The 25,642-nt window shown below is 40.2% G+C and overlaps 2 protein-coding genes across 3 annotated transcripts; both read right to left on the bottom strand.

The window, feature by feature from the left end:
- Positions 1-2,500: 2,500 nt before the first annotated feature.
- Positions 2,501-11,743, bottom strand: LOC110526456 (vitamin D(3) 25-hydroxylase). Its single transcript, XM_036980841.1, has 9 exons — positions 11,446-11,743; positions 10,449-10,611; positions 7,881-8,033; positions 7,444-7,604; positions 5,614-5,787; positions 5,320-5,458; positions 5,057-5,244; positions 4,014-4,155; positions 2,501-2,760 (listed from the first exon to the last, which is right to left on the bottom strand). Exons 1-9 carry the CDS (start codon positions 11,602-11,604, stop codon positions 2,573-2,575), a joined length of 1,467 nt encoding a protein of 488 aa, XP_036836736.1. The 5' UTR covers positions 11,605-11,743; the 3' UTR covers positions 2,501-2,572.
- A 1,886-nt stretch (positions 11,744-13,629) lies between these two features.
- LOC110526457 (transcription factor E2F4) lies at positions 13,630-25,585 on the bottom strand. Of its 2 annotated transcripts, none has more exons than XM_036980843.1 (10): positions 25,321-25,585; positions 24,369-24,779; positions 22,307-22,416; positions 22,064-22,225; positions 21,730-21,838; positions 21,385-21,646; positions 21,118-21,243; positions 15,432-15,479; positions 15,274-15,278; positions 13,630-15,150 (listed from the first exon to the last, which is right to left on the bottom strand). In XM_036980843.1, exons 2-10 carry the CDS (start codon positions 24,510-24,512, stop codon positions 15,028-15,030), a joined length of 1,089 nt encoding a protein of 362 aa, XP_036836738.1. In that variant the 5' UTR covers positions 24,513-24,779; positions 25,321-25,585; the 3' UTR covers positions 13,630-15,027. The 2 variants fall into 2 exon arrangements, with proteins under 2 accessions (XP_036836738.1, XP_036836737.1); XM_036980842.1 differs by having other exon boundaries at positions 15,234-15,278; positions 25,321-25,578.
- Positions 25,586-25,642: the final 57 nt, after the last annotated feature.

Raw genomic sequence — 25,642 nt, 5'->3', positions numbered from 1 at the left:
AGCTGACTGTACTGGAAATCCATATAAATTCTGGAAAACTGCAAAATCATTAAAGGGTTGTACTTCCTCTACTCTTCCCTTACAAATGAATGTAGAGTCTGGCCCGATTACTGATAATATTGAAATAATTATAATATTATTAATTATAATAATTCATTTAATCAACATTTTATTTCTGCAGGCTCTCTCTTTGATATAATTCAAAAACCTACTCGCTGTGACAATGTACTGGATGTTGATGGGGGAATTTTACTGAATCATTTTGAATATGTCGGTCAAGGTTTTTTTCCTTTTGGCAATTCACAGACAATGAAGTCCTTGATGTGTTATTGGCATTAGATATTAATAAATCTACAGGGGCCGACCATTTGGATCCAGGTCTGTTCAAGTGTGCTGCATCCCTCATTGTTGTTTCAATAACCCACATCATTACTTTAACATGTTCACTGGAAATATTCCCTAAAGTGTGGAAATTAGCTTATGTGCTGCCACTAAACAAGGGAGGTGATTGTTATGGTCTTGACAACTATCGTCCCATAAAGTTTCTTGTCTAGCTAAGAATCCTTGATCATTCTATCTTATTGAGTTATTTGTCTGTGTTAGGCCTTGGCACTGATGCCTGTTTGTGGTTTCAGAATGATCTTAGTGATAGACGGGGTTAAATCCGAATTTCTTGAAGAACTTGAAGTGGTACCCCAGGGTTAGATTTTGGGGCCATTATTGTTCATGTTGTTTATAAATTACCTTGAAAATAGTGGTAAAACCTGTAGCATTCCTCTCTATGCAGATGACACAGTAATTTATTCCTGTGCCTCTTCCAAAAATCACTTACTGATCTTAAATAAGTGTTAAATGCAAATAAAACCAAGTTTATGCTGTTCTCTAGGTCTCATAATGCTGACCATGAGGACTTGCGTACTCCAAATGGAGCCCAAATTGAGAAAGTTTCTCACTATAAGTACTTGGGTATCTGGCTTGATGCCAATTTGTCTTTTGAAACACAAATTGAAAACTTGACAAAGAAGCTGAGAACTACGATTGTTTTTTATATAAAAATAAATCCTACCTCAGTTTTGAAAATAGAAGTAAGATTGTTCAAACAACAGTTCTCCCTGTAATATACTATGGTGGCATTATTTATATGCACGTGTCATATGCACGGGTGGGGTATTTAAATCTCGGCATTTTTGTTTCGTTTGCTGTCATTTAGTTTTGGGTTGCGTTTGTTTGGGTTCTGTTTAACAGGTGTTTTTTTTCTCCCCCGGACGGTGTCTGGGTGGTTTGAGGCTACTGTTGTAGTCCTGTTTCCTGTTCTTTGGACTTGTTTATTAAACGCCCTTTTCGCAACTTGCTTTCTCCTGCGCCTGACTCCACACCCACATCTCCTTTGGGAGACATTGACACATATTACCTCAACTAACCGGTGCCCGGTTACTCTGTACCAGTACCCCCATGTATATAGTCTCGCTATTGTTATTTTACTGCTGCTCTTTAATTACTTGTTACTTTTATTTCTTATTCTTATCCGTATTATTTTTAACTGCATTGTTGGTTAGGGGCTCGTAAGTAAGCATTTCACTGTAAGGTCTACCTACACCTGTGGTATTCAGCGCACGTGACTAATTAAAATGTATTTAATTTGTAGAAGAGTTTTATCTCAATGTAACTCCATTTAATATAAAAACTAAAAGATGATTAACTTGTGCTTTGAAAAAACTAACAATTTGTTCATATAGTTTGATCTAGGCCTTAAAGATGACTTTGTCACATTCTGACCTTTATTTCCTTTGTTTTGTCATTATTTAGTATGGTCAGGGCGTGAGTTGGGGTGGGCAGTCTGTTTGTTTTTCTATGATTTGGGTATTTCTATGTTTCGGCCTAGTATGGTTCTCAATCAGAGGCAGGTGTCATTAGTTGTCTCTGATTGAGAATCATACTTAGGTAGCCTGGGTTTCACTGTGTGTTTGTGGGTGATTGTTCCTGTCTCTGTGTTTGCACCAGATAGGGCTGTTTTGGTTTTTTCACATTTCTTGTTTTTGTTAGTTTATTCATGTATAGTGTCTATATTAAAGAACCATGAATAACCACCACGCTGCGTTTTGGTATATTGTATATACCGTTTCTACAGTCCAGTAGTGTTCTGTATGTTCAGAGGGCTATGAGCATTTTCTTTTCAAATTAATAAATTCTAAAGAAATAAAAATACTTAGAGTGTTGTTTTTAGGACTTACATTTCATTCTATTCTCTAGTTTCATTAGAAATGTTTGCATCTTATATGTGTCTGGGTTTGTTTACTGTGTCTCTGTATGGAATGTGGTTTGAAGAATTATGGGTGGGAGAAAATGAAACACAATCACTATCCCATTTATAATTTTACATGTTACATGATGTTTACCTGTTGAGGAGGTTCATTTGTTATGCATGAAAAGAGGTCATTTAATTTCGACTGTCCATCACAGGTCACAAAATTGGTTAGCAAAAACTACAAGGCACTCAATGGAGGGTACAGCATTGTTTAATGTGCTGCTTTAGTGATATTGCTTCTCAGTGAAAACTGACGGTAGTTTACCATCACTGGCTGCTCCTCAGGCGCACTCCTAGACGGTAGGGTTTTTGCGCCTGTGCAAGGCCAAAAACCTTGCGGAAGTCGGGCGCACCTTCTTGTTCAGGCCAGACAAATTGGAAACGTCGAAGCAAGGTCACCAGTATCAGAAAGAGCTCCATGCGCGCTAACCCTTCTCCCAGGCATACACGAGAGCCTGGGGAACACAAACACAGTTATTTATGTTGACAACACAGCTCTAATAAACATGGTGGACAAGCCATTTCTACAAAAACAGTGCCTTCGGAAAGTATTCAGACCCCACATTTTGTTAGTTACAGCCTTATTCTAAAATATATATTTTTTTTGTATCAGAAATCTATACACAATACCTAATAGTGACAAAGTGAAAATAGGCTTTTCGAAATGTTTGCTAATTTATTAAACATAAAACAGGAATACCTTATTTACTAAGTATTCAGACCCTTTGCTATGAGACTCAAAATTGAGCTCAGGTGCATCCTGTTTCCATTGACCACCCTTGAGATGTTTTTACAACTTGATTCAAGTCCACATGTGGCAAATTCAATTGATTGGACATGATTTGGAAAAGGCACACACCTGTCTATTAATCTTAATCTTCCAACAGGACAACGACCCTAAGCACACAGCCAAGACAAAGCAGGAGTGGCTTCCGGACAAGTCTCTGAATGTCCTTGAGTGGCCCAGCCAGAGCCCAGACTTGAACCCAATAGAACATCTCTAGGGAGACCTGAAAATAGCTGTGCAGAAATGCTCCCATCCAACCTGGCAGAGCTTGAGAGGATCTGTGTAACAGTATAACTTTAGACCGTCCCCTCGCCCAAACCCGGGCGTGAACTCTGCACACATCAACAACAGTCACCCTCGAAGCATCATTACCCATCGCTCCACAAAAGCCGCGGCCCTTGCAGAGCAAGGGGAACCACTACTTCAAGGTCTCAGAGCAAGTGACGTCACCGATTGAAACGCTATTTAGCGCTCACCACAGCTAACTAAGCTAGCCGTTTCACATCCGTTACATCTGCAGATAGGAATGGGAGAAACTCCCCAAATACAGGTGTGCCAAGCTTGTAGCATCATACCCAAGAAGACTCAAGGCTGTCATCGCTGCCAAAGGTGCTTTGACAAAGAACTGAGTAAAGGGTCTGAATACTTATGTAAATGAATTATTTACGTTTTTTATTTTTACAACATTTGCAAACATTTCTAAAAACAGGTTTTTGCGTGTAGATTGATGAGGTGGAAAATTTAACACATTTTAGAATAAGGCTGTAGCATATCAAAATGTGGAAAAAGTCAAGGGGTCTGAATACTTTCCGAATGCACCATACACACTCTTAAATGACTTATATCAACATAATCTCTCTTGTTCAATCTCTATGCATCCTCTCTCTCTATTTCCCTCTAGCTCTACCTCTCTCTCTGTACCTGCTGAGAATGGCAGAAAGGCCTCTGGTTTCACAAATTCACCGTCCTCATTGAGGAAGTTGTCAGGGTTGAACTCCTGCGGGAACTTCCACTGGCCCTCTTCATGGAGCACAGAGGACAAGTTAGGAATCACCATTGTGCCCTAGAACCAAAGAGGAAAGCGTAGTTAGGGTGAGAACTGGAGAAAGAGATAATTAATCCACAGATAAAAGGGTAAACCGAGTTTGTTTCTAGTAATCGCTCCTCCTTCAGGCTTCTTCTTCTTCTGACTTTATATGGAGGTTGGCAACCAGCTTTAAGGTGCATTATCACCACCAACTGGACTGGAGTGTGTCCTAAAAAAACAATTAGGAGATGGGAGAGGCGGAACTTGCAGCACGTCAAGCATCACAAATAGAACCAAGTTCTATTTTAGCGCCTGGCTACGCAGACTCTCGTTGACGCGCGCGAGCAGTGTGGGTGCAATGATTGAATAACATGTATGTTTACATTTATTTTGCAACGCACGCGATATGAGTGGTGTCGTCTTTATGTTAGGGTTCTAAGGTTACCAGCAGCATATTGTTATGATATGGGGAGTAGTTTAGTGGTAGTACATAGACACTACACACTACCACTTCCACACTTCGGGGGCAGCAGCAACCGGGTCCTTAAGGCATTCAAGGAGATAGTCAATCCGTGAGAGAGGTGTTTACGGAGCTTCTCCGCCTGCTAGTCTTTATTTTTGGACATATTTTGGAGGTTTCTTTTTGCTTATATGTATTTTGGTCACCACTTTGAACAACTACTGATAATATGCTTGGGCTGGCAGATTCAAGAGGTCAAGAAGGAGCTGGCCCTGAACTCGGAACTCGGCTGTCTCCTGGGGCACATGCATTCAACACCTGGTCCGCATACGTTTACTTCTTACAGTAATGCGCACATTAAATCAGGTTACAGACCATTTAGCTAGGCCTAGGACACCTAGACAAAACGAGTGTAGCCAAATCAGTATGCTAGTTAAACGGTTACGTAAGAGTATCAGTTGTCATGTCCATGCTCACCTGGGGCAGCTGGAAGCCTTGTACTTGCGTGTTGCAGGAGGTCATATGGAACACGCTAAGAGGAACAGTGTCAGCCATCCGCTGTGACTCGTGGATCATCGCTTGAACATACGGCATGGCGTGTCGGTCCTCAAACAAGGCGTATGAACGTCCCTCAAGAACGTTCTCAATTTCCCGGTGACAGCGTTCTGGAACACACACACTCTTTGTGTACCATATACAAAATGTGTCCCAGTATATGTGTTGTATGTGTATTTACTCACCCTGTATGTGTTGGTTGGTCATCAGGTGTAGCATGGCACAGCGGAGGGTGTTGGAAGTGGTGTCTGTCCCAGCAACGAAAAGATCAATTAGTAGAAACACCATCTGAGCGTCATTAAATGTGGAGCCTCCATCACCAGTCTGAGACATACACAAACACAGACACAGACACATTCCTAGGACTTAGAACCCAATGTTTGGTTAGAGCGCCAGCACAACACAACAAGTTTGACCTACTTTGAAAATGTCTCTGTTTACTGAACTTGCATAGTTATATTTCTCTCCTGATTCATTACCATGTCAATCTGGTCAAGGTAGCAGTCAATGAGGTCCCTGGGCTCTCCTGAGACCCTTGAACTTTTGTGGCTGGTCACAGCCTTCTGTGCATGTTCTTTGATTTCACCATAGATGTGGAAGGCTTTCTTGAAGGGCAAGGGTAGGGACCTCAGGGCAGGTATGATATCATAGAGCTACAAGAGATAGATCAGCAGGTCAAAGAGACATAGAGCAATATAGCTACAAATGTTTAGCAAAATAAATTAGTGTCTTGAAGCCTTCTTCTGATCTCAGTCGGATTACAACAAAAGACAATATGTGTCATTCAACAAATAGAGTGTCTTTGGGATAGTGTAATTTTGTAAAAAATTAATTACTTGTGTCATGCACAAAGTAGATGTCCTAATCGACTTGCCAAAACTATAGTTTGTTAACAAGAAAATCATGGAGTGGTTGAAAAACAAGTTTTAATGACTCTAACCTAAGTGTATGTAATCTTCCGACTTCAACTGTACACGGGTTACCGGTACCGAGTCAATGTGCGGTGGTAAGGTTAATCGAGATATATTTAGGTAATATGTACATGTGGGTAAGGTTAAAGTGACTATGCATAGATAATAAACAGCGAGTAGCATAAAAAAGGGCTCAATGCAAATAGTCTGGATAGCCATTTGGTTAACTGTTTAGCAGTCTAATGGCTTAGGGGTAGAAGCTGTTAAGGAGCCATTCGGACCTAGACTTGGCACTCCTGTACCGATTGCAGTGTGGTAGCAGAGAGAACAGGTTACGACTAGCTGGAGTCTTAGACAATTTTTAGGGCCTTCATCTGACACCAACTGGTATAGAGGTCCTGAATGGCAGGAAGCTTGGCCCCTGTGATGTACTGGTCCATACGCACTGACCTCTATAGCGCCTTGCGGTCGGACGCCAAGCAGTTGACATACCAAACAGTGAATGTTCCTGAGTGACCGAGTTACAGTTTTGACTTAAATCTACTTTAAGTCTATGACAAGAAGTGAAAATGGTTGTCTAGCAATGATAAACAACCAATTTGACAGAGCTTGAAGAATTTTTAAATGAATAATGGGCAAAATGCAAATGAATTACTTAAAAATCATACAATGTGATTTTCTGGATTTTTGTTTTAGATTCCATCTCTCACAGTTGAAGTGTACCTATGATAAAAAATTACAGAAGTTTCTTACATGCTTTGTAAGTAGGAAAACCTGCAAAATCGGCAGTGTTTCAAATACTTGTTCTCCCCACTGTATATATGCAATAAATGTATTATTTTTTGTGTTAAAACTGTGGTGTCGCCACCAATATAATCTAAACTGTGCAAAGATAAGTCAGATGTGGGCATTAACAAGCAAGAATTGAAACGGGAAGATAAAGGTGGCGAAAGAGGCCAAGGGGTGTTAATCATTTACATAGAGAGGAGTGATCATGTGTGTTATCTGAAGGTGGAAATCTATAAAACCTGAGGTCTAAAACAAGAGAATTCAGTTGTTCCATGGAATTGCTCGGCTTCTGTTACTTTTTTAATAAAGTCTATTTGAATTTACAAGTTCCGGTATCTGAGAAATATTTGATTCAATATTTCCTCGACACTATTGGATTGTTTTTACATGGATTAGTTTAGTTGGAGCATAGATGTATGTGATCGAAATGTTCAATTGAGTGTTTCATAAAAATGTACACACATAATGGCTGAGGGACATAAAAGGCACTCTATCGGTGGAACGACACTGGGTTTCTATTATGATTTATATATATTATTATTATATTATCATTATTTCAATTAAAAGTAGTGGAGTAGCAGCAGTAGTAGTGATAATAGTGTTCTGTACCATGGCCCAAGGTCCGATAGCAATTTTGGTTAAATCCTGTATCCTACTGATGAGGGCGAGGAAGACTGGGTTGTCGTATTCAAACCTTTCCCCGTAAATCAGTGAGCAGATGATGTTAGATGCTGCTAGATGGAACAGGTGCTGAGGGTCCATCGAACTGCCTGCCAGGACACAGCAACGATCACCGCACCAGGCAATACACACAGACAAGATAAGAGCACCAATCACAGAGCTTCCAAAATTGAACACACTGATAGGATAGATAGAGTAAAAATTACCCCATTCTTTACTGTATACCCAATGTTAATACAAAACTGTAAATATTGTAACGCTAATTGGTTGATATTGTGGAACTTTAGTCTGGATACTAAGTATGTGGTGATAATGACATGAATAGGAATGGTGATGACTATGTGGTACGTTGTGTGTGGCTGTACCAGCATTGCGCTCCAGCGCAGAGCAGATGTGGGAGACCTCCTCAAGGATGCGCTCTTCCATGGAGCGTTTGCCCAGACCAAAGTTTCTCAGCGTGGTCAGAGCAAAGCGTCGGTGGTCCCTCCAGCTGGAGCCAAAATCTGCCATGATGACCCCTGATGACACATGAAACAGGGTTGGTTATGTTTCCACTTGCCACTGCAGAAATATGTATTCAATGTTTATGTATTTCTATTGATTCGTTCAAGTCAGATGCCAATAAGGTTTATTGTCATTGGCTATGCTAGCAAATAGGGGAAGATTGTCAATTCTTCCCAGTCTGATGTTGACATGCAAGCAATAGGTCACGTTCTGAAATACTATTACAATGTGTAAGAGTTCACTATGTACATTTCCTGACGTCTAAATGTACTTGATATATATGTATATACAATTCCAGTCAAAAGTTTGGACACACCTACTCATTCAAGGGTTTTTCTTTGTTTTTACGATTTCCTACATTCTAGAAAAATAGTGAAGACATGAAAACTATGAAATATGAAACATATGGAAACATGTAGTAACCAAAAAACTGTTAAAAAAATTAAAATATATTTTACATTTGAGATTCTTCAAAGTCACCACCCATTGCCTTAATGACAGCTTTGCACACACTTGGCAATCTCTCAACCAGCTTCATGAGGTAGTCACCTGTAATGCATTTACATTAACAGGTGTCCCTTGTTAAAAGTTCATTTGTGGAATTTCTTTCTATCTTAATGTATTTGAGCTAATCAGTTGTGTTGTGACAAGGTAGGGTGGTACACAGAAGATAGCCCTATTTGGTAAAATACCAAGTCCATATTATGGCAAGAACAGCTCAAATAATCAAAGAGAAATGACAGTCCATCATTACTTTAAGACATGAAGGTCAGTAATTCTGGCAAATTTCAAGAACTTTGAAAGTTTCTTCAAGTGCAGTCGCCAAAACCATCAAGCTCTATGATAAAACTGGCTCTCATGAGGATCGCCACAGGAAAGGAAGACCTCTGCTGCAGAGGATAAGTTCATTAGAGTTAACTGCACCTCAGATTGCAGCCCAAATAAATGCTTCACAGAGTTCAAGTAACAGTCACATCTCTACATCAACTGTTCAGAGGAGACTGCGTGAATCAGGCCTTCATGGTCGAATTTCTGCAAAGAAACCACTACTTAAGGACACCAATAAGAAGAAGAGACTGCTGGTGACACTGTCTGTGATTTATTTAAAATTCAAGGCACACTTAACCAGCATGGCTGCGACAGCATTTTGCAGCAATACGCCATCCCAGCTGGTTTTCACTTAGTGGGACTATGATTTGTTTTTCAACAGAACAATGACCCAACACACCTCCAGGCTGTGTAAGGGCATTTTGACCAAGACAGAGAATGATGGACTGCTTCATCAGATGACCTGGCCTCCACAATCACCCAACCTAAATCCAATTGAGATGGTTTGGGATGAGTTGGACCGCAGAGTGAAGAAAAAGCAGCCAAGAAGTGCTCAGCATATGTGGGAACTCCTTCAAGACTGTTGGAAAAGCATTCCAGGTGAAGCTGGTTGAGAGAATGCCAAGAGTGTGCAAAGCTGTCATCAAGGCAAAGGGTGGCTACTTTAAAAAATATATTTTTTACTACATGATTCCATATGTGTTATTTCATAGTTTTGATGTCTTCACTTTTGCTCTACAATGTAGAAAATAGTAAAAATAAAGAAAAACCTTTGAATGAGTAGGTGTGTCCAAACTTTTCACCGGTACTGTGTACAGTACTGTGAACAGTATATTAGATATTGGGGGGCTTCCTGTGATGTGGTTTTGTATGCATGACTGCTCTATAAGTGAGTTAGCTAGCATGCTCTAAATGTAGTGGTCATGTTAGCGCACTGCTAATTCACAGTTATTTCCATGCTAACAGACAAATCACAAATCTACAGTTGTCAACATACTTCTATCCAGCAGATCTAATGTGCTTCATTTTGTCTATCATCAGGTACTTACATTTATTGTATTTTGTGCTATTTTTGACATTGTTATGATGTTTGATTACAAAATGCCCAGTCTGATATATATGCCCAGTCTGATATATCTGGTATATATGCAAGCGAGTAAACACCAATCAACTGGGACCACTGGCTGGGAATTTCTTTAAGAACACAACTCAAGAGAGTTACGAAGTATGATCACTATCTGTTAGACACACACACACAGACATACAGTACATACGTACCAGTGGAGGCTGCTGAGGGGAGGACGGCTCATAATAATGGCTGGAATAGAGTCAATAGAATGGTATCAAAGATGTGGTTTCCATGTGGTTGGTACCATTCCATTGACTCCATTCCAGCCATTACTATTAGCCATCCTCCCCTCAGCAGCCTCCACTGATACATATGCAGTTCACACAGTGCCGACAAGGCGGTGTGTGTTTGTGCTCTGCATTATCTGTACTGATTTAAGGTCACCTCTACCTACACCAATACAATTATATCACACATCATAAAACTATTCCAGGACCAGCCTAGGGGACTCTAGGGGTCAAGAACACAATACCTTTGCCTTCTGAGATGTCGCTGATCATGAGATGTTTTGGTCGTCCTGAAAATTCCGCTGTGCGTGTTACCAGTGCCTCACGAACTGCCTCAAGGCCATTCAGAAACACGACAGGCTGTGATCCGATGTACAGACTGAACACGTTACCATAGCGCCTCTTCAGCTGAAAACAGAGAGGTAGAGAGAGGGAGAGAGAGTTCCCAAGCTGAACAGTAAGTTGTGTGACAAGTCAGATACATCTGAAGATGAAACTAAACCATAGCAACTACTGACAGTTCCAGTGGAGGACAGCACATAATAATGGCTGGAACGGAGCAAATGGAATGATGTATTTGATACCATGCCACCTATTCCGCTCCAGCCGTTACCACGAGCCCGTCCTCCCCAACTAAGGTGCCACCAACCTCCTGTGAAAAGTTATTGTATTGTATCATTGACACTCCTCACTATCTGGGTTAAATTAATATGGATGAACAAACATCTGTAACAAAGCAAATCAATAACCTTTTTGAGGGTTGTCAATGAAGGATACTGTATCTCTAAACACATAGTGAACTAAGTGGACTTTGTTTCAAAAGCAGAGACACTGTTGATTTAGGTCTGATAAAACCTTTGGAACTTGACCTATTTTGGATCAGTCACAGTTTAGTGGCTGTTGCTGGTCTGACATTAATCACAATAGCATTTTATTTAGTATCAAATATGCTTTAGTTGAAAGACTTCTAAAAACATTATGTTGTTTGTAAGGACGCTACAAAACCATATATCCTGCACACAGTTTGGGCAACTTCTAACAAAACCAAATTACTGGTAACTATTCAACATACAGTATATGACACAAACAACATACAGTGAGTGACAACACTGACAACATACAGTATATGACACAAACAACACACAGTGACAACACTGACAACATACAGTATATGACACAAAAATAAACCCAGTGTAAACCAAATTTTTCCCGGTTTGTGGATTTTTTGTAAAGTTCTCTTACCCTTTCCAGGTCTTTGAGGGGGTTGACATGGTCCAGCTGTAGCAGATTGCCGAGGATGGGCAGGGGACGGGGTCCTGGGGGGAAGTTTTTAGGTCTGCGGACCCTGATGAAGAAGACCAGAAGGAGGAAAAATAGCAACAACACCACCGAACCTATCATGGTGACTGGGCTGCAAGAAATGTGTTCTTCACCATTTAAAGATACCAACCACACCACCCAGGGATATTGACTCTTAGACGCCACCCAGGGATATTTTCTGACTCTTAGACGCCACCCACACACATTAGACTGCTCTGAACACTAGCAGTCAGATAGTGTTTATGAGGCGGAATATTTGCTTACTTTTTTTATTTATTTTTTATTTATATAGCCCTTCGTACATCAGCTGATATCTCAAAGTGCTGTACACTCTGAGTTTACAGCCTATTTAGCCTATTAAGGCTGTTCAACTCACCGAAGGGAGGAATCTGTAACATGCAGTAACACAGATAGGACAGCTGTCTGCACCATTATTTGACTGGCCAAGACCCATTTGAAGTCACCTGCCAGCACTCAGAACAGCTCATTTCCACTGATGACATATTTTAAATAAAAAGCATAAATATATGTCAGGTACTTCAATAAAATAATTTCTGCATCAGAAATGAGATATGAGTTCAGGCAATGTTTTTATATAGATTGGGCTATGCTTTAAAACTGTTAAAAATATTTCATATGGGCTAATAGGTTTTTAAATTGTCACAAAAATTGCTATCAGTTAACATGTGTCTGTGACATTTGCGATCTAAGAGACAGATATGACTAAAGTAAAGGTAGAAGTTCTAGTAAGTAGTTCTAGTAAGTAGTTAGGCGATATGTGTTATGGGTGTACAATATGTAGCATTTTTATTAAATATATGGACACTTTTGTGAACAATCGCCTATAGGCTACATCTGTTGAGACTGCAGTTGTTATTAAATTAAACTTAAAAGAACCAAAAACAAGTAAAGAGGAGATCCGATCAGGGAGAGCGGAGTTTGAGTGTAACCATTTCCCCAGCTCAACGTATTTGTGGAGCCAATTGAATAGTGTGCAGGATGACTCTAATCGTTCATACCAATGCTACATCGTGTGGGCCAAAAACACTTTGGTTTCAATTCTTCAATTGTGAAACTCCTCAGCTGCTTCACTTACACTGCTTCAACAAAGCTCCAATGTGGTTCTATCACCTTCAGTCAGATAGCCCTAAAGAATTTAGCAAGCAGTCACTTACAACTCGGAGAATTGAGCTGGTCATGAATTAATTGAAAGATTGAACTCCAACAGTTGTGGAAAAACTACCCAATTGTCATTCTTGAGTAAAAGTAAAGATACCTTAATAGAAAATGCCTCAAGTAAAAGTGAATGACCCAGTAAAATACACTTAAGTATCAAGAGTAAATGTAATTGCAAAAATATACTTAAGTATAAAAATTTAAAGTATAAATCACTTAAAATTGCTTATATTAAGGAAACCAGAAGGCACAATCTTCTTGGTTTAATTGTTTTTTATTTTATTTTTACAAATAGCCAGGGGCACACAACACAGACATCAAGTTGAGTGAGTCCGCCAGATCAGAGGCAGTAGGGATGACCAGGATGGTCTCTTGATAAGTACGTGAATTTGACAATTTCTCTGTCCTGCTAACCACTCACAATGTAACGAGTACTTTTGGGTGTCAGGGAAAATGAATGGACCAAAAGTACATTATTTTCTTTAAGAATGTAGTCAAGTTAAAGTTGTCAAAAAAAACGACTTAAATTATACTATAAAATCATTTTTACACCACTGTAAAACTCCAAAGTTGTATCCTTGACTCAATCTAAATTGCCTCAGCCTGTTTGAAAGCTACGGACCACTTAACAGCCACTCCAACCACATAACATAATATGCTCCTCATGGTGTCAACTAAGTAGACAAAAGTGTATCTGTTGTGTGATGCAATAAAAGACAACATTTCCAAAAGTTTTCATGTATTCTTTTTCATTCATACCGGTAATCAGGAGTGACTGCCCATTCTTAAAACTAATATCTTCTGAGCCTCATTTAGCATATATAGAAACATATAGGCAGGTTTACTCAGTAGATGTGGCTTCATGCTGAGTTTGTTTGCACATAGGATAACAAAGACGGGTGTGTGAGTGTCAATCTGCAACTTATACATTGCAGAATTGAAAGAGATAAGGGATATACAAATTGTAACCCCCTATAATATAGAAAAACTAACACATGTATAGAACCAATATAATCACCTGTAGAATAGTTTAGAAACTTTATTTAAATTTCTCACAATAATTTTGCATATTTGCTGCCGTCCCATTTCACAGACACTGACCAAAAATATACGGCATCGAACAGATAGGCCGGGGTGACAAAAATTCCCAGGACCGATTTCTGGTTCCAGTTCGCCCCGATGTGATCTCATGAATTTACTCATCAGAACATGAGCAGGTTACAAACAGAAAAATGCAATACAACCAAACTATACAAATGATACAGCAGATTTTACACTAAACTTGAAAAATATTCACTTCTGAACTTCCTGAAAGAACACATATCATAGTTGAATCTGGATTCGGATGTAAAATAACCGAGACAAAAAAAATGTATGTACTGTACTGTTCCTTGACAGTGTCAGTTCAATAGAAAAATACACCAAAAATAAAGAGCATTTTATAATAGAAATCAGTGTTGAGACGTGAAAATTACAACAAAAATGTGCTCCACATGGACACAGACTTTGAGGGAGAAACAGACAAGATATAACATGCACCAGCAACTGAAGCCTCATCAATAGTATAACTAGATTAGGACTGGTAAAGGCTTTTAATGGATTTACATGTTGTCAGTATATTGTGGCTGGTCTTGTGTGCCTGACTCATAGGAGAGACTAGGTTGCGGCAGGTGAGGGAGCTGATCTTCTCTTCCCGCTGTGACTCTAAGACCACTATGTGGGCAATGGAGTAGCTGCACTCCTCACATGCACAGCTCATTGACCGTAGACAAACAATGAAGCTCCTCACAGCACCAATCCCTACCTACCCTTAGTCACCATGTAGATCTGAAAGGATCAAATAGGTCTGCAATATGGCAATAACTCTACCTTGCCATCTAAAAGACTAGCTGGAATTGTCTTATTGCTTACTATCCAATAGTTTCGGATGTACATAAGTGCCTAGGTATCGTATATGATTTTGCCTTGAGCATCCCATTAATTTCCTATCCTTCACTCAACCCAAGCCATCTTTACTCACTCCAAATGGAGCACAACTCAACTTTTAAAACACATCCACTGCCACTTCAGCAGCACAGATCAAAACAATATATTCCATGAGATCATTAAAGCTTATAAGCCAGTAGGGGGATGGCTGCTCTCCCTGTTCAGACATCAACGAAGGGGACGTGACAAAAATAAAGAGTATGAAAATTATCAAAAACGGTTTGTTTATCAATTCAGCTTATATTACAAGACTCCAAAAATAGACCACTTCATCGTTTTGTTAGTACTCAAAGAATTGTTTAAAAACTGTTCTTGTCTTTCTAAAAAGCCTTCTGGCAAGGTTCATAGGTCAAAGGTTGAGGACGGGGATGTCAAAGAGATCGCAGAGGCCCTCGCTCTCATCCAGGTTATAGATGTAGTCATGGTCACCCGGGGGGGGGGAAAGGCGGAGGAGTGGAGAAAACACTGGTAGAGAGAGAGGGATAAAACATATAACTGGAATCATCAAGTCAAAGGGGTTTATAAAACAATCCGTATTAGACTCGTACCTTCTGAAGCCATAAGTTCCTCTAGTAGATCTGCACTCACCATCTCTACACACATACACACACAAAGAGGTGAGAGAGTGTCTGCTATACACAAAGTCACAATTTATCATTAACTTAATTTCCTGAAATACAACGCAAGTGTCTGTTTGGATATATTTAAATCAAGTTTAAGACATGATACACATGCACACACAGTACCTTTAGCGGGGTCAAACATGTCAGAAAAGTATTTGGGGAAATCCAGCACTGAAAAACACAAGGCACAAGACACCATACAAGTCATTAGAGGTTTTTTATAAGGTAGAGCCAATTTACACTGTTTTCCTGTGTACATTCATTAAACATCCTAAAATAAAAACAGCTTGCGTATATACACATTTCTATAGCAGGCAGGCTTTATACATTGTTTGTTGCCACACAGATGCTTCCTGTGTTACAGTGCATTGGGCAGAGCCAAGGTTTTAATGAATAAAAAAAACTGGTCGGAAGTGTGTGCTTACTAAAACAGATAAACAACGTACGTACAGTATAGAGGTCGACCGATTGTGATTTTTCAATGCCGATACCGATTATTGGAGGACCAAAAAAAGCCAATACCGATTAATCAGACAATGTTTCAAATGTATTTGTAATAATGACAATTACAACAATACTGAATGAACACTTATTTTAACTTAATATAATAAATCAAATCAATTTAGCATCAAATAAATAATGAAACATGTTCAATTTGGTTTAAATAATGCAAAAACAAAGTGTTGGAGAAGTAAAAGTGCAATATGTGCCATGTAAAAAAGCTAACGTTTAAGTTCCTTGCTCAGAACATGAGAACATATGAAAGCTGGTGGTTCCTTTAAACACGAGTCTTCAATATTCCCAGGTAAGAAGTTTTAGGTTATTATAGGAATTATAGGACTATTTCTCTCTATACCATTTGTATTTCATATACCTTTGAACATTGGATGTTCTTATAGGCACTTTAGTATTGCCAGTGTAACAGTATAGCTTCCGTACCTCTCCTCGCTCCTACCTGGGCTCGAACCAGGAACACAACAGCCACCCTCGAAGCAGCGTTACCCATGCAGAGCAAGGGGAACAACTACTCCAAGTCTCAGAGCGAGTGACGTTTGAAACCCTATTAGCGCGCACCCCGCTAACTAGCTAGCCATTTCACATCACATCGTTACACCAGCCTAATCTCGGGAGTTGATAGGCTTGAAGTCATAAACAGCAGAGCTGCTGGCAAAACACACAAAAGTGCTGTTTGAATAAATGCTTATGAGCCTGCTGGTGCCTACCATCGCTCAGTCAGACTGCTCTATCAAATCATAGACTTAATTATAGCATAATAACACACAGAAATGCGAGCCGTAGGTCATTAATATGGTCGAATCCGGAAACTATCATCTCGAAAACAAGACGTTTATTCTTTCAGTGAAATACGGAACCAGTCTAAATATTCCTGTTACATTGCACAACCTTCAATGTCATAATTACGTAAAATTCTGGCAAATTAGTTCGCAATGAGCCAGGCGGCCCAAACTGTTGCATATACCCTGACTCTGCGTGCAATGAACGCAAGAGAAGTGACACAATTTCACCTGGTTAATATTGCCTGCTAACCTGGATTTCTTTTAGCTAAATATGCAGGTTTAAAAATATATACTTCTGTGTATTGATTTTAAGAAAGGCATTGGTGTTTATGGTTAGATGCGCACTGCATCGATTATATGTAACGCAGGACACGCTAGATAAACTAGTAATATCATCAACCATGTGTAACTAGTGATTATGATTGATTAAGTTTAATGCTAGCTAGCAACTTACCTTGGCTTCTTACTGCATTCGTATAACAGGGGGGCTTCTCGTGAGGCAGGTGGTTAGAGCGTTGGACTAGTTAACCGTAAGGTTGCAAGATTGTATCCCCGAGCTGACAAGGTAAAAATCTGTCGTTCTGCCCCTGAACAAGGCAGTTAACTAACCGTTCCCAGGCCGTCATTGAAAATAAGAATGTGTTCTTAACTGACTTGCCCAGTAAAAGAAGGATTAAATAAAAAGGTGTACATTTTTTTCCACAAAATGTAAATAAATAAAAATATTAATAATCAGCGTCCAAAATTATCGATTTACGATTGTTATGAAAACTTGAAATCGGCCCTAATTAAATCGGCCATTCCGATGTACAGTACCAGTCAAAAGTTTGGACACACCTACTCAATTATTATTATTTTGACTATTTTCTACATTGTAGACTAGTGAAGACAAACTATGAAATGACACATATGGAATCATGTAGTAACCAAAAAAGTTAAATCAAAATATATTTTAGATTCTTCAAAGTAGCCACCCTTTGCCTTGATGACAGCATTGCACAATCTTGGCATTCTCTCAACCAGATTCACCTTGAATGCTGTCCCAACAGTCTTGAAGGAGTTGCCACATATGCGGAGCACTTGTTGGCTGCTTTTTTTTTTTTTTTTTTCACTCTGCGGTCCAACTCATCCCAAAACAGGTAATCTGAAGCAGCACTCCATCACTCTCCTTCTTTGTCAAATAGCCCTTACACAGCCTGGAGGTGTGTTGGGTCATTTCCCTGTTGAAAAACAAATAAAAAGTCCCACGAAGGGAAAAACAGATGGGATGGCGTATCGCTGCAGAATCCTGTGGTAGCCATGCTGGTTAAGTTTGGCTTGAATTCTAAATAAATCACAGACAGTGTCAACAGCAAAGCACCCCCACACCATCACACAACCTCCTCTATGCTTCGGAAAACACACATGCGGAGATCATCCGTTCATCTACTCCGCGTCTCATCAAGACACGGCGGCAGGAATCTACAAATCTCACATTTGGACTTACCAGACCAAAGGACAGATTTCCACAGGTCTAATTTGGACTGCTCGTGTTTCTTTGCCAAAGTAAGTTTCTTCTTATTGGTGTCCTTAAGTAGTGGTTTCTTTGCAGCAATTCGACCAAGAATGCCTGAGTCTCCTCTGAACAGTTGATGTAGAGATGTGTCTGTTACTTGAACTCTGAAGCATTTATTTGGGACGAAATCTGAGGTGTAGTTAACTCTAATTTTATTTTATTTAACTAAGCAATTTAGTTAAGAACAAATTCTTATTTACAATGATGGCCTACACCGGCCAAACCCGGACGACGCTGGGCCAATTGTGCGCCGCCCTATGGGACTCCCAATCACGACCGGTTGTGATACAGCCTGGATTCAAACCAGGGTGTCTGTAGAGACACCTCTAGCACTGAGATGCAGTGCTTTAGACCGCTGCGCCACTCGGAAGCGCATCTTGCAGCAGAGGTAACTCTAGGTCTTCCTTTCCTGTGGCGGTCCTCATGAGAGCCAGTTTCATCATAGCGCTTGATGGTTTTGGCGACTGCACTTGAATAAACTTTAAAAGTTCTTGACATTTTCCAGATTGACTGACCTTCATGTCTTAAAGTAATGGACTGTCATTTTGCTTTGCTTATTTGAGCTGTTCTTGTTATAATATGGGCTTGGTATTTTACCAAATAGGGCTATCTTCTGTATACCCCCCTACCTTGTCACAACACAACTGATTAGCTCAAATACATTAAGATAGAAAGAAATTCCACAAATGAATTTTTAACAAGGGACACCTGTTAATTGAAACACATTCCAGGTGACTGCCTCATGAAGCTGATTGAGAGAATGCCAAGTGTGTGCAAAGCTGTCAAGGCAAAGCGTGGCTCCTTTGAAGAATCTCAAATATATTTTGATTTGTTTAACACTTTTTTGGTTACTACATGATTCCATGTGTTATTTCATAGTTTTGATGTCTTCACTAGAAAATAGTAAAAATAAAGAAAAACATTGTCCAAATTTTGACTGGTACTTTACACGTGTGTGTGTGTGTGTAAGAGAGAGACCATTGGAATGCTAGCCCAGTGCCAAGGTTTATCTGCCTCCATCACATTGCTGCTTATGGTTGGGCAGTCAACCTTTGTCCTATTGTGATTAAGTACCCATAAAACATTGTAATGTACGAACGATGGTATCGCCCCCTATTGGCCAACCCCACAATTGTATTTTTTTTTTTACGGTTAAAAAAAATCATTTAAATAAAAGACTGCTAAAAAAGGACCACGAGCGAGAGGAATCATGACAAAATATATCTTGGAGCCAACCCTTTTTTCATAGTGTATTCCTCTCGGTTGGAGCTATGGCACGAAAGAGGTGTGTGCCGCTATTTGGTCTGGGCAACATGGCCTAAAAATCATCTCTCGATTCTTTCAAACCTATGGGCAATTCACAATATATATATCTTGATTTTTTTTTTTTAATAATCACTAAATAAGGTTTTTGTAGAATTAAAGAGCAAATACACTGCGTTTCAACCAGTCAGCAATAATCAAATGGATTCAGGCCGTGTGAAATTATACCAAGGCTAATAAAAATACGCCTTCCACAACCATAAAATCCAATATTAACTTAATCTAAATAATTGAACCTGCTGTTTTGCAATAATCACTGATCTGGCTTAAGTCAGTCTATGAAAATTGCCTTTTTGTTACAAATTTGACCAGGACCATGCATAATGTACATTCACTAATAATGACTAACTTCTTGTAGGAGGCATTAAAGAACATTTACACAGGTCTCAAACAAATTAGACCGCTAGCAGAACAATCTTTGACTAAAATGCTGCTAGCTGTACGCGGTACACAATGCGTGCGTGACAAACTGAACATTCATTTTCCAGAACCAATGTTCATTGATACTCCTGTTTTAGTAGTGTCCGCTCTGTGAGCAACTTGAGTTGACAGAAAAAGGGAATCGTTTGAAAGGTTGACTTCCTCTAATACAGTAAAATAATGTCTCAATGTGTTTCAGTGTCCATATGACCCATTCTGTTGGACCAAAATTCAAATAACGAGTTGAAACCAGTTTGTCAGAGAGGAAGAAGTGATCCCTCATCTTTGTTAATCTGAGTGGCAGGGGGAGGGGCTTGGTGTGTATGTGTAAATAGAGAGGAAGAGGAGGAGTGAGAGGTTTGACAAATGTTTCCCAAACGTTTCTCTCGCAGAAATCTGTCCAAAATAAGCCCAATGCGTTTCTATTAGAGGTCGACTGATTAATTAGGGCCGATTTCAAGTTTTCAAAACAATCGGAAATCTGTATTTTTGGACACCGATTTGGTCAAAAAAAAAATTGGGGGTTGTGGACAGGTGTCTTTTATACTGATAACAAGCTCAAACAGGTGCCATTAATACAGGTAACGAGTGGAGGACAGAGGAGCCTCTTAAAGAAGAAGTTACAGGTCTGTGAGAGCCAGAAATCTTGCTTGTTTGTAGGTGACCAAATACTTATTTTCCACCATAATTTGCAAATAAATTAATTAAAAATCCTACAATGTGATTTTCTGGATTTTTTTCTCATTTTGTCTGTCATAGTTGAAGTGTACCTATGATGAAAATTACAGGCCTCTCGTCTTTTTAAGTGGGAGAACTTGCACAATTGGTGGCTGACTAAATACTTTTTTGCCCCACTGTATGTATGTGTGTATGAGTGTGTATGTACACAGGACAGAAGGAGCAGGGACCAAAAAGACAAGCGCACATAAACACTAATAAAAAAATGATTCCGCAATACAGGCATTTGGAATATCGCGCAAAAACATCAATTCTAAGTTATCTAATTAATTTTATAATCGTCCAGTCCTAGTCTCCTCTATGAAAAATAAAATAGGCGTTTGGCTTTATACAGCATCTTTCACGTCACAATGTCATCACCATCGACGCTGGCTGTCAATAATCTTCGATATCCGATACTATCGTAATATCGCCCAACCCTATTGATGCTACCACACAACATGCACACACACAGATAAATTGAATTCTAACTCACAGTCAGATGAATCGGATTTGATTGGTTCAAAGACAGTGAAGTTGTTGTCCAACGAAGCAGAAGACTGGAGGGACCGGGTGTCCAATGATGGTGGTTGCGGTACAGATTTTTCAGTGCTCAAATTGTCTGGTAGGTAGAGGTAGAGAGAGAGAGGTAGAGAGAGATATGGACACAGAGGTAGACATGGGACATTTCAATGATATTGTATTGAGAGTTTAGCAGACAAAACATTTTCATAGACAATGAGAGATATAACAGTGAGGTCACCTGATGGCTTAGCTGCTGTATGTGCTTTAGGCTTGCCGGTGGCCAGACTCTGGGTGGTCTTGACAAATGTGTGAGTGGGTGTGTTAATGGTTGTGTCTGCAGAGGCTGCAGCAGACTTGGTGTTCTGCAGCATTTCCTCAGGCGGCGGGACTGGCAGCACCACAGGTGTTGAGTTAACTGGGTCCTTGTTGATGAGCAGAACATCAATGGGCCCAGCAGCGCTAATCAGATGGATCTGATACTTCCTCTGACCGTTTTGAACCTAAAAGTGGAGACAAACATACACACTTACTTTTCACCCTGAGAAGACTGACAGACAGGGTGGCAGAAACAAATCGAACTTACAGCTTCAGGTATGGGCACCTCCAGCTGCGTACCAGAGGGAGCACGCACCGCCAAGAGGGTATCACCTTTGAAGCAGCTGCAGATGTCCTCATGATTAACATAGGCCAGAGTTGGTCAGAGTTAAGGTCAGACACAGAGCTTAACAGAGTATTATAACATTGCTAATGCTGGCAAGTGTATCCTCTGCTATTGTACAGACATGACGGTACTGCAGCTCTTTTTCTATACATTTCTACTGGTGTGGACTGACATGGATACCTACGTACGGTTAGGTTGGGGGTAACAATTTAGATGTTGGTGTAGGTATGAGTATGTGAGTACATAGTAAGGATATAGACTATTGTGTGTGTCCTCGGTCACATTCTTGATGCTTTGTTGGACCCACACCCTCTGCTGGTCCAGCTCACTTTCCCTCATATCCAGATCTTCAAGCTCCGACTTCAGGTCAACCAGCCTGTCACCAATCTCCCTTGTGTTACAGCCTGGCCCAACTCCCCTTAGACAGATAGCGCAATGAAATGTAAGCACATACTGTGTGAATACCTACAAACATACAAGTATGCGAACACACACTCACTTCCACTGAATACTGTTCTTTGACTTCTTCTCGATCAGGCCAATGCCCTCCAGTACATTGGTGATGTCATAGATGCGCCTCTTCTGTCTGACGGCCAGGGTGTCTGCTGCCTACAAGAGCAGGAAAAACGACATTACTCACAACACAATTGTCAAAGGTCACCCTCTCTGATCAGAAGAAAAATAACTTCATGAATGATTTTAAAATGCAAGCACCCAAATGTCCCTACCAAGGTTTTTTTCCTTAGGGGGATGCATATGTATTGTGGGGTTAATAGCAAATCACAAAGCCTGTGAGACAGGGGCCTGTCAACCAATCACTGGATGGGTCATAGCCCTGGTAGCCAATAATAGGAGAGGTCACAACCCTATGAGCCTATCGGAGGGGGGACTAAACAATGCGGACAATAATGACAGACCGTGACACAGCCACCCACTGAATGATGAGACACGGATTGTCTCTTTTACGCAGACACTCTTTCTGTGTTTTACCCTCTTTTATTCCTTGAACTCCTTACTGTCAGTAACCTAGATAACGTAACAGTTTTACAATTAGTTTTATATTAGAGTTTAAGCTTATATTTCATTTTAGAGTATAAATCATCACGATCACAGTGCATGTGTAATTGCTGGATTTTGGCAGATAAAAAATGAAAATAAAAAATGAAAGTCAGATTAAATTGTTGCTGGTCAAATTGACTGGGAGAAAAAACAATCCCATTACAAATAATACTTTTTATTCATTGATGGAAATATCCGTTGATGAAAATACATTTGACTGTCATGCTTATCAGTCTATAGGCTAAAGCTGCAATATGTCACTTTTGGAACAGACCAAATTCACATAGAAATGTAAGCTACAGATCTGTCATTATCAAAGTCAAGTTTAAGAAGCGGTAACTATGTGAGCTATTTCTATGCTTCCTGTTCTTAAGTTTACAATAATTTTGATTATGGAAAACATATATCATAGCGGTTTAGATGGTAAAATGATTCTCCACCAGATACTTGCTTGTTTTGTAACAAATTTAAATAAGGCAAACAATTTGAATTTTTGCAACCAGGAAATGGGGGGGGGGGGGGGGGGGGGGGGGTGATTTCTGCATAGTACAGCTTCAATGTACAACATTTTGTGGAATTAAATTAGGATGTGTATTTTCGTTAGTCGTCATGCATCTTGTTAATTACACGTGCACAGCATACAGAGACCATTTTTTTACAGAATACCACTTGTCAGACAGCGCTAGACCTGCTGCTGCAGAGCCACAGCTCGTTGCTTCTTGGAGTGCCATTGCGCAACAATTCTAAATGCAATCACATGTTAAAAACAGTTTTGATTAAAAATAGCTACTATTGCTTTATTTCTCAACTGGTAATTGAAGCATGCCATGCATCAACCATTTATTGAGATACTTCGGGATTTTGGCAATGAGGCCCTTTATCTATTTCCTCAGAGTCTGATGAACTCGTGGATACCATTTTAATGTATCTGCTTGTAGTTTTAAGGAAGTTGATAGTGCTAGCACATAACTAGTGCTAGCACATTTGCTAACTAGCGTTTCCATAAACACTGGAAGTATATTGTGTCTGCTAGCACATAGACTTCTAGTCATTGCCCTAACACTAGTTACCGTTAGCATTGGCTCGCAAAACTACCTCCAACTTCCTTCATACTGGACACAGAGACATAAAAATGTTATCCACGAGTTCATCTGACTCTGGGGAAGTAGATAATGGGTCTCATTGTCAAAATCCCGAAGTATCCCTCTAAGCATTACATTGTTAATCTACATCTATTTGATGTTAATTAAAATCTTCCCGGACACATTTTTCTAACGGAAACCCTGGTGTGGTTGTCTGTATGCATTTCATATTCCACATGCATCTCCTCCGAGTATGTTGCACATCTGTTACAACACAATGCAGCAATATCAACCAAATCAGGCAGTGCTTAGACTTATATGGATGATTGGGGACGTTGCGATGATACAAAAAAAATTAACAAACCATAGCTAACAATTCTTACAGTCAGACAGTCAAAAGGGATGCAGCCCATCACTCACTACTTTGAGATCGAGCACCCCGTCCTTCGCTTCCTGCAGCAAAGTAACGAACTTCGTGGTGAGAAGTCCGAGGCTCCTCTCGTGTCTCTGAGACTGGGGAGCGTCGGAACCTTCAAGCTCCGTTTGGCTCACCTCCAGCTCCATAACCTGTCTGAATCGGTTGGATGATATAGTGAATGGGAGGTTTCCCTAAATGCTGTAAAGCACCGGGCCTATGCCCTCGACCGTCCTACTCCAGTGCAACCGCGGGGATAGTTGCAACCCTGGGAAGGATGTGCCAACTACGGGGTCAGTGTGGTCAGTACAGTTCGTCTCCCCGTGGGCCAGAACACAGTAAGCAGCCACCAAGCAATGGGCTAGAGCCGTTGGAAGCGGGCTGAAAGCTGGGATGGTTTCAAGCGTAGGGAGCGTCTGTAAAGTGAGGACACCACGGGAAAGTGAAACGAAAAATACACAACTACTCACTGTACCATAACCTGCTGTAAGCATTGCATACGGAGACGAAGCTACAGTCGGGTGGCTAGCTATATCTCTTTAAGGAGTTCCTACTCCAATTCGATTTGATCAGATTGTGTATGAGTGCAAAATACCAAATTAGCAGTAAATGCAAGCCGTTTTCGATTAGACCTCTGCCACTGGATTGGCTTGGCAACTTTGGCCAACCACCCATAGTTACGTTAGCTAGCTACAGTATAACGTTAGTTAGCACAACAAGGTCGCTAGCTAAGTAATGTACATTAGATACAAGTACATTAGGTACATGCATATAACCAAAACAACGATGGCTAGTGGTTTACTGGCTCTCGTTAACTAAACGTTAGGTGGCACGATAACTAGCTAGCCAACTCATCCGATTATCAGCAGACTAGCTGACGTTAGCTAGCTACAGTACAGTAAAGTACCTAGCAATCTCCTGTCACGAGCGTCCTGATGAATGGTCGGATGTACTTACCAATTAGTTCGTGAGTTGTCCTCAAAGCAACACTGGAACGCTATTCAAGTTGAGTTTGTTTCATCGATATATTATTGTAAGCAAGCTATCACTCAGGGCATGTACTTAACTAATATTCGAAAGGCAGTTTAAAAACTCCCTCCTACTACATCTTTCATCCAACAGAACCAATGCATTTTTCTTCCTGTTAACTAATGTCTCGCGTACAGCGAACTTAACACCGAACGAAGCATGGAGCGGCGCATCAGATTTTCATCTTAGCCAATGAAATCACGTTAGTGCTAGGGAGCGTCACACATAATAGAGTGTCGTGATACTGTGC

This window comes from Oncorhynchus mykiss, chromosome 6 (assembly GCF_013265735.2).
Source record: "Oncorhynchus mykiss isolate Arlee chromosome 6, USDA_OmykA_1.1, whole genome shotgun sequence".
Classification (NCBI taxonomy): Eukaryota; Metazoa; Chordata; class Actinopteri; order Salmoniformes; family Salmonidae; genus Oncorhynchus; species Oncorhynchus mykiss.
Note: the sequence above shows the minus strand (reverse complement) of the source record. Positions and strands in the feature narration are given on the sequence as shown.

Bases quoted from the DNA above. Each gene is read 5' to 3' on its own strand.
- LOC110526456 (XM_036980841.1), bottom strand. From the start codon at position 11,604: ATGATAGGTTCGGTGGTGTTGTTGCTATTTTTCCTCCTTCTGGTCTTC. The intron at 10,612-11,445 runs GTAAGAGAACTT...CTCTGTTTTCAG, and splicing joins CCCTCAAAGACCTGGAAAGG to CTGAAGAGGCGCTATGGTAA. The intron at 8,034-10,448 runs GTATTGTGTTCT...ATGTGTCATCAG, and splicing joins CGACATCTCAGAAGGCAAAG to GGGTCATCATGGCAGATTTT.
- LOC110526457 (XM_036980842.1), bottom strand. From the start codon at position 24,512: ATGGAGCTGGAGGTGAGCCAAACGGAGCTTGAAGGTTCCGACGCTCCC. The intron at 22,226-22,306 runs GTGAGTGTGTGT...TATCTGTCTAAG, and splicing joins AAGAACAGTATTCAGTGGAA to GGGAGTTGGGCCAGGCTGTA. The intron at 21,647-21,729 runs GTAAGTTCGATT...CTCCACTTTTAG, and splicing joins AGGTGCCCATACCTGAAGCT to GTTCAAAACGGTCAGAGGAA.